The sequence below is a fragment of the Onychomys torridus genome, chromosome 21 (genome assembly GCF_903995425.1).
Source record: "Onychomys torridus chromosome 21, mOncTor1.1, whole genome shotgun sequence".
Classification (NCBI taxonomy): Eukaryota; Metazoa; Chordata; class Mammalia; order Rodentia; family Cricetidae; genus Onychomys; species Onychomys torridus.
The window spans coordinates 20819500-20835588 of record NC_050463.1 but is presented as its reverse complement, the minus strand read 5'-3'; the positions used below and the strand labels follow the sequence as shown (position 1 = coordinate 20835588).

The 16089-nt window shown below is 45.1% G+C and overlaps 1 protein-coding gene across 6 annotated transcripts in view; it reads left to right on the top strand.

Annotated features, from left to right (window-relative positions):
* Eml4 (EMAP like 4) overlaps positions 1-15198 on the top strand; it is a 128372-nt gene extending 113174 nt beyond the window's left edge. For all 6 annotated transcript variants that reach the window (XM_036170621.1, XM_036170620.1, XM_036170619.1 and 3 more), the window contains 5 exons: positions 805-902; positions 8830-8917; positions 9402-9500; positions 12129-12259; positions 12704-15198. In XM_036170621.1, coding sequence (XP_036026514.1) covers positions 805-902; positions 8830-8917; positions 9402-9500; positions 12129-12259; positions 12704-13129 — 842 coding nt within the window. In that variant the 3' untranslated portion in view covers positions 13130-15198. The remainder of the gene's footprint in view (positions 1-804; positions 903-8829; positions 8918-9401; positions 9501-12128; positions 12260-12703) is intronic.
* Positions 15199-16089: the final 891 nt, after the last annotated feature.

The following is a 16089-nucleotide window of genomic DNA, read 5'->3' as shown; positions in this document are numbered from 1 at the left end:
AATGTTTGATTGCTTCTTCATTGTTTCAAAGGAAGCATAGACTATGGAGAAAAATGTATGTACAGGAAGGTGCAAAAACCTAGAGAGAATCAGTGTGATTTCTGTTGTTTTAGGTGTTTGGGTTTTTTACATGTATTTATGTGTGCACATGTGTCAGAGGACAACTTTTGTAAGGTGGGTCTATCCTTCACCACATAGTTCCTAGGATGGAACGTAGGTCATCAAACATGGCAGTGTATACTTTTCCCTTCTGACCAATCTTGCCTTCCCCAAAAGAGTCATTGTGAGACAGCAGAGTTCCTGTTTTATTTTTATTAGTTTGTTTTTAATGCTATAATAACAAGCTCTACAAAATGTAGCATTTGAAATGAAAAGATCAGTGGAGTTTAGTTGTTATTTGCTTAGCATAGTGGTAGGTACAACCAAAGATAACACAGAACTAGAGAATGTAGCATATTCCTTTCTAAAAAAACCCACCCTGTAGTTGGTGAGACCAGATGTGCTCACCCAACATTGCAGCTGTACCTGCTCAGCTTGCTGCATTCACACTGTGTGCTTCCTCCAGTAGATGCAGGGACTTAGCTGACTACAAGGGCCAAGACCAGAGAGTATCTCCAAGGAAGGGAGTCTGTGTTGGACTAGATTGCCATTTGATTTTAGGGGATGCTGAGTGATTGGATTTGTTAATAAAATGCCAAATAACATTTAAATTGATGAGATTTAACTTTTATTTAAATAGAACCAATAAGGTAGCAATACATAAAGACATTTTTGCAGTCAGCACTTTTTCATGTTTAATTCTAGATGGTACTCTCCTGGCTGTCGGATCTCATGACAACTTTATTTACCTCTACACAGTCTCAGAAAATGCAAGAAAATACAGCAGATATGGAAAATGCACTGTGAGTAGCAAAATAGAATAACCTAAGTTACAAAGTAATTGAGAATTATATTCTGTTAAAAGGGGAATTAAATGTTCACATTGATGGAGCTGTTGTGTTCTGTTAACTGCTTTAAACTCTCATCTATTTCTGTGAAAACTGAGGTCACCTGTACCAAAATGCATGGGTCCCCTACCTCAGTCCCCAGTAACTCATAAACTAGCTATGGAGGCAGGAGGATCAGTACTCAGGGTCATCCCCAACTACATAAGTTTGGACACCAACCTAGGACACACGAGACCCTATCTCACAAAAAGAGGGGAGACCTGGAGAGTGGCTCAGTGGGAAGGAGTGTGCTCTGACAGAAGACCTGATTGGGTTGCCAGCACCCACACTGAGCTGCTCTCAACCTCCTGTAACTCCCAGCTCCAGGGGATCCAGTGTTTGTGACCTTTATGGGCAGTGCACATACACATGATTCAATAAGTTTTTTAAAAAGAAACTTGTAATTACCCAACTGTAGAACACAGCTATATGTTCTGGAAAGGTATCTATCCCCTTACATTTGAGCTCAGTGTTTATCTTTAATTAGTATTAAGGCAGTTTGTTCAAGCTATTTCTGTGGGAAACTATGTTTTTTTTTTTGATAAAAGATCTTTTTGCATAGCCCTGGCTATCCTTGAACTTACTATGTAGACCAGGCTCTACTCAAACTCACAAGAGATCTGCCTTGCCTCTGTGTCCAGAGTGCTGGGATTAAAGGTATGTGTCACCACACGTAGCTGTGGAAAACTTTTTAGTTCAATGTCCCATGTTTCTGCCCATCCCCAATACCCTATAATGTCCTATGTCACCTGTCTGCCACTAAAATGGAATAACTTTAGAGATGTCTGCATTTAAGGAAGTTAGCAGAACATATTTCCTGATATTTGTTTATCCATTTCTGAAGCTAATAGGTTATCTTTATAATATGAAAATTAAATTCTGTGAATAAGCTACCTACGTACTGTTTGGTAGGACTTTGCCTCAAACTAGAGAAATGGCCTAGGCACCAAGAGTATCTAGAAAATGTGTCCCCTTGTCCTCAAGAAGTACAGTTGCCAGGCATGGCAGCACACGTCTATGATCCCAGTCCCAGCACTCAAGAGACAGGTGCAAGGATCATTGCAAGTTACAGGCTGCCAGGGCACTCAGAGAACAAGAGCCAGAAGAAGGAAAAGAAAAACAGGTATAGCAGAAGGAGGGGCTGCAGCTCAGTGGGAGAGCACTCGGTGGCGGCACGTCTGAGGCCCTAGGTTCAGTCCCCCACAGGATAAGGACATGTAGGTCGTGTAGCTGGGTGACTCCACACACAAATGGGATCAGACTTGTGGCCTGAACTTTGTGTACTGCTTACACACTAACGTGACCTTGAGCAGGTCACTCTAACCTGCTTCAGTTCTCATCTACAAAGGACAGGTAATAGCGGTTTCTACTTCACAGGATTAAAGGAAGCTAATGCAGGGCTGAGGACATGGCTCAGTGAGCGAGTATTACCGTGCAAGTATGAGAACTGAGTTTGAATTACCTGCACCCACATGAAAAGCTGGGCATGGACATGCATGCCTGGAACCCAGTGCTGTGGGTGGAGACTGGAGGATCACTGGGGTTCACTGGCTGCCAGCCTAGTTCCAGCTTACACGAGAGGTCCCTTGTCTCAAGGGACAAGGCAGACACTTCGTGATCCCCTGTGGCTTCACACGTATACATACACCACACACAAAAGAAAGAAAAGAGGTGAATGTACATAAAGGCCCGAGGCTGGTGCCAGGCATAGAAATACTCAATAAATGTGCATATTATTTTCATACAAAATGAAGTAACTTAATGTATACGTTAGAAATTATTCAGAATTAGCAAATGACGTGGTGAGTTGGTACGGTGGCACAAATCCTTTCATAGTCTTGATAAAACAGTTTATTTGGGTGGCATAATAAAAGAGTTCTAATAAACATACATGGTATGAGGCTGATATTTATTGTACTTAGGATATGCAGATTGAATATCCTTTATTCAAAATGCTTGGGACCAGAAGTGTTTCAGATGTCAGCTTTCTGACTTTGGGAATAAGAGATCTTGGGGCCAAGATTGAAGTAAAAACCCTAAGTTCATTGTTTCTTACACATATAGCCCAGTGGGTAATTTTACAGGATGTTTACTACACTTGTGAGATAGTAAAGTCTTAGATTTTGAAGCACTTTGAATATTCACATTAAGAGTTTTCACTTTGGCCAAGCTTGGTGGCCCTAGACCTGCAATCTTAGCACTCTGGAGGCAGAGGCAGGAGCATTGGTCACAAGTTTGAGATGAGCCAGGTCTATATAATGAGACTCTTAGAAAATAAAACAGGAATGTTGAACTTGTATGATCAAAAACAGTGTTTGAGAAGAGAGATTTGTTTGTTGCTGCTCTGTGTGTCTTATGCCATACACTAAAACCAGTCCATTTATAAACTAGCTTACAAGCAATCTGAGTTACTTGTAAAACTTACCAAATGTTTCTTGTTTGCTTTGGAAACAATTACAAATCATTATTTACATCTTTTAATTAGTTTACCAACTTAATGTCTGTAGTACACATGTACAAAGAAAGAAGAAAAAGTACTTCACCATGAGAACTTTTTTAGATTTCTGAAGTTTACCCTGGTGGGCCTCAACTTGTTTTAATTATTATTATGCACAGGACTTGTGTGTGTGAGGGCAGCTTTGCATGGATCCCAGTGCTGGAACACAGGTTGTCTGGCTTGCATGGCAAGCTCCTTTATACCCACTGGACCATCTCCCTGGCCCAACTCTGAATTACCTTGAAAAAGATATTTTATCTGACTTTATTTTATGTTCGTTGATGTGAAGGTGTCAGATCCCCCAGAACTAGAAGGGGTTGGTTTGTTTGTTTTTTGAGACAGGGTTTCTCTGTGTAGCTTTGCGCCTTTCCTGGATCTCACTCTGTAGCCCAGGCTAGTCTCGAACTCACAGAGATCCGCCTGACTCTGCCTCCTGAGTGCTGGGATTACAGGCGTGCTCCACCACCGCCCGGCAGCTCTTATCTTTAATGAGTACTTAGAAGTATACTGATGAGCTGCTCAGGAACTGTTTGCGGCTGTGACAAAAGGCCTGTCTACTTGGCTCCGTTGTCTTCTGTCCTTGTGCTGGGCTTGTTGCTGTCACTTCTCTTAGAGACTCTGTTGCTTGTGAGGGACCTGCTCCCACCTTCTAAAGGGTTCCTGTGAGGAAGAGAGGAATAAGAAACTTGCAGATAGAGTGATAAGACTAGCCAAGAAGACAGACAGAAACACAGGATAGCTTCGGGAGGATCGAGGCAAAAGACCCTCCCCTTGGTAGCTATACCCAAGGGTAGCCCCTTCCAAACACCTGGTGTCCAGACCCGTGGTCCAACCATCCCCTTATGCAGCCCTGCTGGTGAAGCAAGCTCAGATCTCACTAGGAAACCTCTGTGGGCCCCCACAGTTGCTTTTATCTGTTGTCTGCTATTAGAGAGGACAAAGTGGGCATTGCTGGCAAGTTAATTAACTTTTCTGAATCTTACATTCTGAATCTTATAAAATTGGAGATTTTAGAAGTTCATCTTTCATAGAACTGTGGTCTCTTAAAATGGACAACCGAAGCTCAGAATTCAAATGCAATTGCTGCTCCATACTTCCAGTCATTTGCCTGATCTTATACAAAGGAGTGTGGGGAAGAAGCCCCTGAAAGGCTGGTCCATAGATGGTCAGGGGAAACGTTTGTGTTGTGCTTTAGAGAGAGCGCGAGCAGACGTGCTGTGGCAGGACTCGGGAAAGCAAGAAAGTCAGCAGAACGGGAGGATGGTGGAGATTCCAAGAGAGGGGTAGTGAGAGAATAGCCAGTGGGTATAGAGAGCGGGATCCGAGGTAAGAGGGGACTGAGGGAGCCTGGGGCCAGGCATGGACTTTGCTAGATAAGGGAAATAATGACTCCTTTTGGCAGAATGAATGCTGGCTTTTATCTATGTGCCAGAAATCCTTCTGTAGTCCATCTTGAGTTCATTTCTGGGAATATGGACTGCTCGTGGACTGCTCGTGGACTGCCCGAGACCTAACTGATATTGGTCAATAGTTAAGTGACTAGTGTAGCTGGAGAAAGAGACTGAGGCTAGAGCTTTAGGAAACGCCCTTGTAGTGGGTTATAACCAGTCTGAGTCATTGCAAGCTGCTCTTCTTCGTGGTGTCCCTAAGTATGAAAACGTTATTTCAGAAGATGGGGCCACATGAGAATGCAAAGCAGGGCTCCCCAATAGAAGGCAGCAGGCTGGTTCAGGTTTCCCCAGTGATTGATGAGATCTGTTTTCAGACATGCACTGAAATCACCCACATTCTTCCAAAGCTGGTCTTTCACATTGAGTTGACCACAGGCATGGTGACTGCTAAGGACACTGAGGGCAGCTTCCGTGGGCCAGCCAGGTCTGTCCTCTGTGAGCACAGTACAAATGAACATAAGTGTGCGGTAGTCCGTGCACACCTCCTCTCTAGGAGATGGCGCCTGCAGAGCCGGCGTGTAACCAGAAGGTGCGCAGTTCATACCTGTGTGTATTCAAGATACAGCTATAGCTCGGGTCCCTCGACCCCAGACGTGGAGAAGCCCTATCTACAGTTGCTTCCTCGCTACCCCTGCCCCCATCTTGACCTGAATCTAGAAAGAAACAGCACTTCCTTACTTGCAGTCAGCTTAGCTTAGGCACTAGACTCGATGACCTGGCAGCCACTGTGGCTCTCCCTTCTCTGCCACTTCCTCTTGGTAGTGACTTTAGCCTTGAGCTTTAATTCCCAGGCTCCTCCATGATCTTCAGTCATTAAAATGCTTCCCTTTCTAGAGTGGTGGGAGACAAGCTCTTGCCCTAAAGCCCAGCTTGTCTTCAGAGCTGGCATTATAGGGTGAATTGTCCCACCTGACTTCTGACTTAATTGACCCCAAATGTCGCTCATACTCTTCCTGAAGTACTCCTTCCTTATCTGCTCAACATCTCGCTCCTTCTAAGATTTCTACACGAATTCTCAGGTCTGGCTCTGTTTGGTCCCTCTTCTAAGCGCTCTTTGAGATGTTAAGTCTGGTCTCAGGACTAGAGACTGGCATCTCACCCGGAGCATGTAAAAGGATTGAAGATGGGCCAGCTGTGCAGCTCCATTTCATCAGTTTAACAGAGTGAGCAATGGCTCATTTATCACAGCCCCTGCCCGACCACTCTAACCTCACACCCCTCACCCCGAAGTGCTTGAGTGAGCTGCTCTCCACCCGTGAGAAGAACCGGGTTCCCGTGTGTCAGGTCAGACCTTAGAAGCCGGGATATGAGGGTTAAGTCTGTGGTTTCCTCTTTCTCTCACATTCTTGACCCTGACCACACAATGCTTGTCATCCAGAAACAAAATATGAGTGGTTCTTACACTGGAAGTCATTCAACAGAATTCCTTTTCTCTTTCAAAAGACAATTTTTTTTATGTGTTATTTCTTTATATTGTGGACCATTGAATGTTTTCCTTGGTTTTGTGTCCTGATTGGTCAAAACCTCCTAGAAATCGCAAAGAAAAGAAACCATAAAAACAACTCAGTTTTCAATAGAATGATATGCTTTGATATTTCTCCATCAGGTTATACATAGTACTCTGTTAGCTTTAAAAATTAGTGGTGGCCGGGCGGTGGTGGCGCACGCCTTTAATCCCAGCACTGGGGAGGCAGAGCCAGGCAGATCTCTGTGAGTTCGAGGCCAGCCTGGTCTGCATAGTGAGTTCCAGGACAGCCAAGATTATTACACAGAGAAAGGGGGGGGGGGGGCGCGGGGGGGCACACCTAGGTTTTGGAATGTTTTTGTTTTATCCCCATGTAATTAACTCCTCAGGTAATTTAAAATCAATTGCCAATCACTGATACACAGACAGCATCCCGTACAGTGCCCTACTGAAGGGTCATGGTTTTTCTCAGGGTAGTCTCATCATCTCCCCTTGGGATTAGCATTGTGGTTGTAGCTTTTGGTTATCAAGTGGCAGTAAGGGAGGTGCCGGCCTGGAATTCTGTTTTAGGATTTCTTCTCAAGGAAATAAAACAACCCTGTACCATTATGCTTGTCCCTTGAGGTGAAGCCTGACATTGTTCCCCACTGTGTGTGCACAGGTTGAATATCTTCCATGAGGTGCGTGGGCTCAGAAGGGTTTTGGATTTGAGGATAGCTGCGTAGATATCACCCAGATGAGCATCGAATCCTAATATAGAATGCTCCAAAATCCAAAGCCTTTGGAATCTCGTCAGCACTCGGGTTTCAGGCTTTCAGAATGGGGCGTTCAGCCCACCCTGTCCCTGAGGACACTATCATAGCTTCTGGGTGGGTGTGACCTCACGGACCCTCCTGTCCCAACAATTGCATTTCATCTCTCTGCTCATCTTGTTGACATTGGTATCAGGGAAATAGTCATTCCGTTTTCCAACATGAGTCAACCCCCCCCCCCCCCGCCCCCCAATAGGTCTTTCAGAACAGTCTGCATTGACTGGCCTTCTGAACACATTTTATGTCCACTATTGTATGAGTTAAGTCTTACATAGACATAATAATGCTTTTCATGTTCTTCTAAGAGATTCGGGTAATATGCAGAGAACATCTATGTTATGATAAACACTTAGAAGAGTGTGCATTGCCATAATTAATTTACTTAACTTCTGGACAGCAGAGCCAGACATGAGACTTGTCTGTCAGTGTGTTGGCATGCCCTCATGGACACTGGGAAATACCTAGTAACCCTGCATGCCTTTCTGGCTTGCAACATTGTTCTCTTGTTGCTAATGTTCTCAACTACAAGTGATTCCCAACCTGTTTTCCAACATACCCAGTCTCTAGTATTCAGAAAGCTTCCTAATTCATAATCCCCAAGCTCCCACAGTTGAGTTCACTCAGACACATAACTATATGGACCTGCAGTGCTGAGGAAGGCTGTGGGTCCAGAAAGAGACAGGGACACATTTCATTGGGCTTCAGGAGACTGCAGTAATCAAGGAGCTGTGAGTCATTAAAAACTGTGTCTGAGACACATTCAGTTTTTTAACTTCAAACAGTGCAAGAAGGAGGCTTTTAATTCCAAAAGTACAAAATTAGGCTATATGAAACAAGTGAGTGTGTGTCTGTCAGCTTTGATAAATCGTAAGGTCTGCAGGACGTACCTGCAGTGGTTTATTGGGACTCATCAAATGCTTACATGTCAAACTACAGTTAAGCATTTAGTAGTTTTGTTGTTTTAATTTCCAGTGTTACTAAAAGCTCAGCAAAAGATCACTTTTCCTATTTAAGGAAAGTTTTGAAGAATCAGATGATTAACTTGGGTCCAGCTGTTCTGCAGGAATGCAATGTTGGATCACTTTCCCCTACCCAGAACATTCTTTGAAGATAGGAATTTGCCTAGGAGAGTTCCATTCTGACTATTTATAGGGACCATACACAGCCCAGGAAAACTTTAATGTTCATAATCTGTAACAGAAACTTCCTTCTCAAAACCGGTGTCACTCCAATAGGGCCATATGGTGAGTGGCTTAGAGGCAGGCCCGCGAGTGCACGGTGTTCTCGGAGATGGCATTCTCTAGCAGAGGTGTACCTGCTTGTTCTGGTGTGTAGATGGAGCCAGCAGGTATCACCCAGGTTCAGAGCACATTATAGTGTTCTGTTGTGTGCAGCCCCAAGAATGCCACGGCCCTGCCCAAACTGTGTCACTGGTCTCTTCACACACCAGTGTCTGCTTGCATCCTTGCCTGCTAACAGGACAGGGTAAGAGAACTGAAGAACCTTTGGTTCCATAGGCTCTGATGCTGCCCCATCCCTGAGGAGTCCTGGTACACAGGTGCTAAGAAAGCACTGTTATTCAAAACTCTAAATGCTTTCTTTATCCATCTTTCCTTAGGGACATTCTAGCTACATCACACACCTTGACTGGTCCCCAGACAATAAGCATATAATGTCTAACTCGGGTGACTACGAGATACTGTACTGTAAGTATGAGCAATCATCTATGATGTCTGTCAGACAGTGCTATGAAGGCTGTGTGGAATACGAATGGTGAAGAGTGTGTGCTAGCCTCTAGCTTAACAGCACACGAAGTCATGGGGCTCATGTGCAGTTCCGTTCTCCAAGAAAGCAATGCATTAATTTAATGGTGCAGAACTGACGGCAGATGTTGCCATCAGAGATTTTTCTGTGAAACTGATGCTAGCTCTGAATGGTTTCATTTAACAGCTTTTCCTGGAGGCAAGGAGAGTGTCAGGGTGAGCCTTTATGCTTGCAGAGAAACGAGTAAAGCATCCATGGGAAACACTTTGTAATTCTCTAAGGTCTTTTCCCTTTCACATGTTCTTCAGTATATGGATTATAAATACAAGTAAATGTGACTAGTTTGAATCCAGATGCACTTTGAAATACATTTGTACACACGTATCCAGCACTATGATTACACTCCCTGTTTCTAAATTTCTAAAGGGGACATTGAGAATGGCTGCAAACTGATCAGGAACCGGTCAGATTGTAAGGACATCGACTGGACAACGTACACCTGTGTGCTAGGCTTCCAAGTCTTTGGTAAGAACATCACAGCTAATGTGGAAAGTGTGCATGTGAGCTTTTTATACACCGTGTTTCCCAGGTAAATCGATAAATGGAAAATGTTAGCCAGGCATGGTGGCACGCACCTTTAACCCTTAGCATTTGGAAGGTAGAAAGGTAGGTGTACCTCTCAGAGTTTGAGGCCTGCCAAGACTACATAGTAAGACCCTTAATTTCAGATTCAGAAAAGTTAAATGTACTGACTGAACCAATATCGGATTTTTCTGTAGAACCCCACAGCTTTGCTCTCAAAAAAAGGAATTGACACAGGAAACACCAGGAGGAAATTTACCCTAAGTGGATTTGAAGCTTTCATATTACTAAAGACATTTTTTTAAATAGCAGTTTTATTGAGATCTCATTTACATATTGTACAGTTTACCTAAAGTGTACAAATCAGTGGTCTTCATTAACCCACAATCATGAAGTTTATCATGCTCTGATCTTGCAACATTTTCCCCACCCCCAAAGACACTCTTTACCGTTAGTCACTACCCATCTCTACCACTATCCTGGTGGATGGAAAGACCCTTTCACAGGGGTCGCATATCAGATATTTACATTACAATTCAAAATAGTAGCTAAATTAGTTATGAAGTAGCAATGAAATCATTGTTATGGTTTGGGGTCAGCACAACATGAGCAACTGTATTAAAGGGTCACAGCATCAGGAAGGCTGAGAAGCACTGCCCCACCAAGCCCAGCAACACTGCACTCCTCTGCTTTCTGCTGGTCTCCTGTCCTGGAGAGTTCATGTAAACGGACACACACAACCGTCCAGTGACAGTGGCTTTTCTCACTGGGCACAGTAGGAAGAGTTGTCTGGGTGTGACGTGTCCCGGTCCTTCCTACAGCTCTGATCCCCTTTCTATGAATGGCATAGACTACATTCTGTTCATCTACTCTTCAGCTAGTACAGTTAATTTCTCTTGGATGTATACACTTGAGTGGCATTGCTGGGTCCTGTGGGTTTTGAGGAACTACTACTGTGTGAATGTGCCACATAATTCTACTGGTAGTGTATATGAGAATTAGTTACTTAGTGTCCTTGCCAATGTGCTTTTTTTTTTTTTTCCAGTTGTCCTGGTGCCATCTGTTAAAGTATTAAGTTGTTTTAAAGATAAAATTGGGGGATTCTAGAGCTAAGGAGATTGCTTATTTGTAAAGTGCTTACAAGACAAACGTTGAGGACCCAAGTTCAGAGTTGCAGCTAGCATAAACCTGCAATCCCATCAATGGAGAGGTAGACACAGCTGGATCCCTGAAGGTCATTGGCAGCCATCCTGTCTGAATCTGAGCTCCGGGTTTAGTAAGAGACCCTGTCTCAAATCATAGATGGAGATGGGTCCATGGGTACAGGCATGAAGACCTGAGTTTGAATTTCCAGCACCCACCTGCAAACCTGGGTATGGTCATAAATGTGCCTGTAACCCCAACTTGTGGGGCCAGCACAGGCAGATCCTGGGAGCTTGCTGGCAAGCTGTTCTAGCCAAAACAATGAGCTTTCAGTTCCATGAAAGACACTATTTTTTTTCAAAGATTTATTTTATGTATAAAGAGTGTTTTGCGCTGGGCAGTGGTGGTACACACCCTTAATCCCAGCACTCAGGAGGCAGAGGCAGGCGGATCTCTGTGAGTTCGAGGCCAGCCTGGTCTACAAAGTGAGTTCCAGGACAGCTTCCAAAGCTACACAGAGAAACCCTTTCTGGGGCGGGGGACGATGAAAAAACAAAAAAAAGGAGTGTTTTGCTTGCACGTAAGTGTGCCATGTGCTTGCTGTTGGGGCCAGAAGACATTGATTGAATCTGGTTGAATGGGGTTAAGGATGGTTGTGCACCACCATGCGGAAATAAGGCCCGAACCTGGCTCTTTCTGCGAAGGCACCAAGCACTCAACTGCTGCGCTATCCCCACACAAAGACTGGCCCTGGAGGCAGAGAGCCATAAGTAAGACTCCCAGCATTCTCTGGCTTCGCATGTCCCTATACACCCACATTTATGTGACACACAGCATTCTTAGCAAACCTGCCATCTCCCCCAAAGTATATTTGTCCTCAGGTGGAAAGGTAGCTCACAATGGTAGTCCTGTGTCAGGGGGTCAGGTGCCTGCTTCTGACTTCTGTGGGCACTAGGCACACATGGGCTGTGCATATACATGTGCAAGCAGACACTCGTACACATTAAAAAAGTTCTCCAGTGTAGGATTCAGCCATGGGAGGTCAGCACTTAACCTGAATGTTCCACAGTTCAGTCTGATCTAACAGGAGTTTGTCTAATTACTTTGACCATGATCACCATGCCTCAGAATTACTTGCTAAGCACATTTGGTATATCTTCTTTTTGAAAAGAGGAAAAATCTGTGGGATACACTAGACCGGTGCATGAGCTTGCACTTCCATAAGAACATTTTTTGGAGGCCTCTCCCTGAGAGAGAGAGCATATATAGTCCCTCTGCTGACAGTGAGACTGCTCTGCTCTCTACAACTTGAAAAGGCAGGGCTGGTTTCCTTGCACCGCCCGTTGCTTCCTGTCCTGAGGTCTTGGGTGGATGTATGACATCAGTTATTTAACACCAGGCTAATTCCCCACACCTCTTTCTCTCCAGGGGTCTGGCCAGAAGGATCCGATGGGACAGACATCAACGCACTGGTGCGGTCCCACAATCGAAGGGTGATAGCTGTGGCTGATGATTTCTGTAAAGTTCATCTGTTTCAGTATCCCTGCTCCAAGGCAAAGGTTAGCTCAACTCAGCAGCCACCCGTGCTGTCCTATTTGTGCATAGGGCTAACTGTTGGGTCAGCAGCTCTCTGGGTGGTATGCTGCTCGGCCTGCTCACTTGCCCTGCTCACACTCGGGTAGACCGTTGATGATCTCAGAAAGAAAATAGGAATAGAGCACTGAGTCTGTTAGCCTTGAATCTCAGCATCCCATCTGCCTTTGACTCCCAGGTACTGCCATGCCAGGAGTGTGCTGCCAACCGAGGCTGCCGTTCCCCTTTATATAAAGAAACCGGAAAATAAAACCTACTGGTTTTATTCCTTAGGTCTGAGGGCTTGTGACTTTGATGTAAATTCAATTAACCTGTTTCCATTAAATTAACTTGTCTTCCTAGTCCTCTCCATTGCTCGAAGCAGGCATGTAAAGAATGAGTTTCATTTTCCTGTCTGATTTATTTTCTAGGCTCCCAGTCACAAGTACAGTGCACACAGCAGCCACGTGACCAATGTCAGTTTTACTCATAATGACAGTCACCTAATTTCAACTGGTGGGAAAGATATGAGCATCATTCAGTGGAAGCTTGTGGAAAAGTTGTCTGTACCTCAAAATGAGGTCATCGCAGACAGCAGTCTAACCAAAGCCCCTGCCTCTTCCACTGACAACGCCAGGCAGAGTAACCTTCCTTCCCAACCGTTGACTGAGACAGTCGAAGAAGAGAGCAGAATCCGCAGCTCGCCCACGCTTGTGGAGAACAGCCTGGAGCAGAATGAGGGGGGCAGCGAAGACCTTGGTGCCGTGATTGATGAAGAGCCTGCCAGTGAGTTAGGCGAGAAGCGGGGAGCAGCCGACCTGCCTGAGGACCAGCAAGACACACCACCCCTATGCTAAAACCCAGGCTCCCGTCCTCCTTCAGCTGCCTGTGGGCGATGGAGTCAGGTGACACCCAGCAGTGATGGGGACGCGCTGTGGATGGAGCTTCGTTTCCCATGTGATCCAGTGTTCTTCAGTAGTCTGTGAGACACAGCAAACCAAAGGTGGTTTGGTAGTTGTTGAAAACTTAACCAAACTCAACTGGCAGGAGATGGTGGACAGGTGAGTGTGGTGAAGAACGCACTCGCCATGTGTGGTGTGAACACTGGGAATAGAACCGCAGTTACACCCATGGAAACAAACTCCTCACCTGAAGGCCATTGCCTCAGCACAGACGGAGGTATGGCAAACACCACTGCGTGGCTGCTGGTTCTAACTGCCAGTTTTCCTTGATGCAGAAAAAGGAAGCAGGAAAGTGAATCTTCTTGTGACACCGCCCCACTCCAGTCAAACAGGACCTTTTCAGTGAAGGAAAACCCGAGTATTGCCAAGTGTGGTGGTGCCTTTGCCGTGTCATACTGCATTTCCTCACACTACCAGTACATGTCCCGCTGTGCCCCTGAGGCTACTCTAGGTTACACGAGCAGCAGCCCTCAGGTTCTGTGGACAGTACTGTACCCTAGAAGCAAGCATTGGTGTGTTGAAGAGCTTTCCGTGTATATTAAACCATGATTCTGAGAGGCGGTGGGTTCTCCAAGGAACCCTTTACTGGCCTAAACATGCTCTCACGTTTGGCATTCAAGGGAATGGGAAAAAAACCACATGCCTTTAAAAGATGAACTGTAATGATGACCTGCTACCCTTCGCTAGCCTTCGGCACTCTGTATCGACACCGTAGTCTAAATGGTTGAATTGGTGCTTGAAATTCAGTTGTCATTTTCACACTTACCACACCGAGGGGTGTCTTTTTTACGGAAGTGTGATAGTCACAGTACTGCTTAACAGGCCGCGCCCTCTGCAGATGTGCTGTCTGCGGGCCTGTCCTCCTGTGAGCCTTGCAGCCCTTGTGTGGTAGCTTTGGTCTGGGCAGTGCACGCACTGGTAGACGTGGGGAAGGGGCTTAGTTCCAGTTGTCAGAGAACTCTTTTTCTTAAGTATGTCTCCTACTCAAATGGCTGACAAGTGTGCATTTCCTATGTTTGTTTGTACTTGGATTACAAAAACTGTTTATTTTTTTTAACTTGCTACATTGTTTTCATGCTTTTGTGTTGGATTATGTTTAGAAGCTTCCCAAGTGCAGAAGTCTTAAGCTTGCAGCCGTTTCCGCGATTGTGTACCATTCCAAAGTGCATCAGAACTGTCATTCCCTCCGTCTTCTCAGGAGTAACACACATCAGGTAGCCATGGTCGGGAATAGGCGTGCTCCAGGGGACTCCCAAGGACACTCATAGTCACACGCTATGTGGAACGGTGTGTGGGGACAAGTGGAGCCCTGTGTATCTCTAGATAAGGTGCACGCATCAAATGTTCACAGTGGAAGTCTGTCTAGGTGTATGTCCATGTGCTCTCTCTCCTTTGTTTACAACAGTTTTTTAATTAAGGGAAAAAAACACCTCAAAGTAGCTCTTCCAAAGAAGAGGTTCTAAGCCACCTGACTTTGAGTTGGGTCTGTACCCAGTTATGAGGGGGCACAGCTTCAGGCATCTCTGTCAGCAGTGGCGATGAAATCAGGTCCTTGCAATAAGGACACAAGGAAAGGAAAGTACATTTCTTTCAGTGCCTGGAGGGTGCGGCTCTCCACAAACAGGGACTTTATTTGGGGACATCTGTCACCTTTGGGGTTGCCATGTACAATGAGATTTATAATCATGATACTCTTGGGTGGTAGTTTCCAAAGACACTACTCATGTGCAGAAAAGCGTGCCAGCCCCTCGTGCTGGCGACTACTGTTTCATGTCAATCTGTGATAGTGGCTGGAAGGGTGTGGGATTATGAAATTGTAAATGGTTTTTTTTGTTTGTTTTTAAGAAAAACTTGTGAATGAAAATGAACCCAAGTGTTTCATGTTGAAGATGAGCCATTTCTATCATGCATTCCGATGTCATGGCAGAAAATTCAAGATTAAAAAAGAAGATAATCAAAACGTTTCCTTTGCTTTCTTTTGTTTGGTGGTTGGTGGTCAGAGTTCTGCCTCAGCCTTCAAAGTTGTTATAGGAAGGCTCCACCACCTCAGTTGTGTTTTGTCTTTTCTACGTGTTCCTAAGTGGTTTATCCTGGCACTTTGTGTGATGATCCAAATACTAGAAGGCAGAACAGTGCTGTTGTGGACACACTCCTGGTAACAGAAGCCTCATGTAGAGGACCTTGTTCTGAAGGATGCCCTAGTTAACCGGGAATGGTCAGCTTCTGGTGGTTTCCCAGCTGTCAGGTTTCCTCCAGTGTCTGACACTGGCTGGTGGTCCTCCTGGAAGGCCCATACTCAACAAGCTGGCACCCCCTGCTTTCCCCCTGTGCCTCAGCAACACACATCCTCCACACCGCGACCGTAACTGACTACCACAGGCATTTATAACCATGGGAACTTACTCAACTTGAATGGCTGCACACTCGGGACAGGCTTCCTGGGTAAAAATATATATATCAGGTATGGGGGGACACACCTTGAATCATCCCAGGGCTAGGGAAGCAGAGGCAGCCCCAGTCAATCCTTTGGAGGTCAAGGCCAGCCACGGCTAGTTAGTAAGATCCTGTCTCAGAAAAGGACCAAAAAATCCATCTCACTGAAGCTGGACAGAATGCCCGAAGCATCAAAACTGGTGAAATGAAATGATTATTTTTAAAAACTGGATCTAGGAAAGAAACTATAGGGGAAAATAAATTGGATTTTAGGGGCATTGAGGTTGTTAAGGCAAGCTGACTTACAGGAGCAGTCCCATGCTTAAGCAACAGTTAAGTGGAGTAAGTTAAAAACGTGTAGGGTTCTATGGGGAAGGGGTAGTTTGGGATTTTGTGTATTTGTGTCTTGTTTGTTCAGCTTT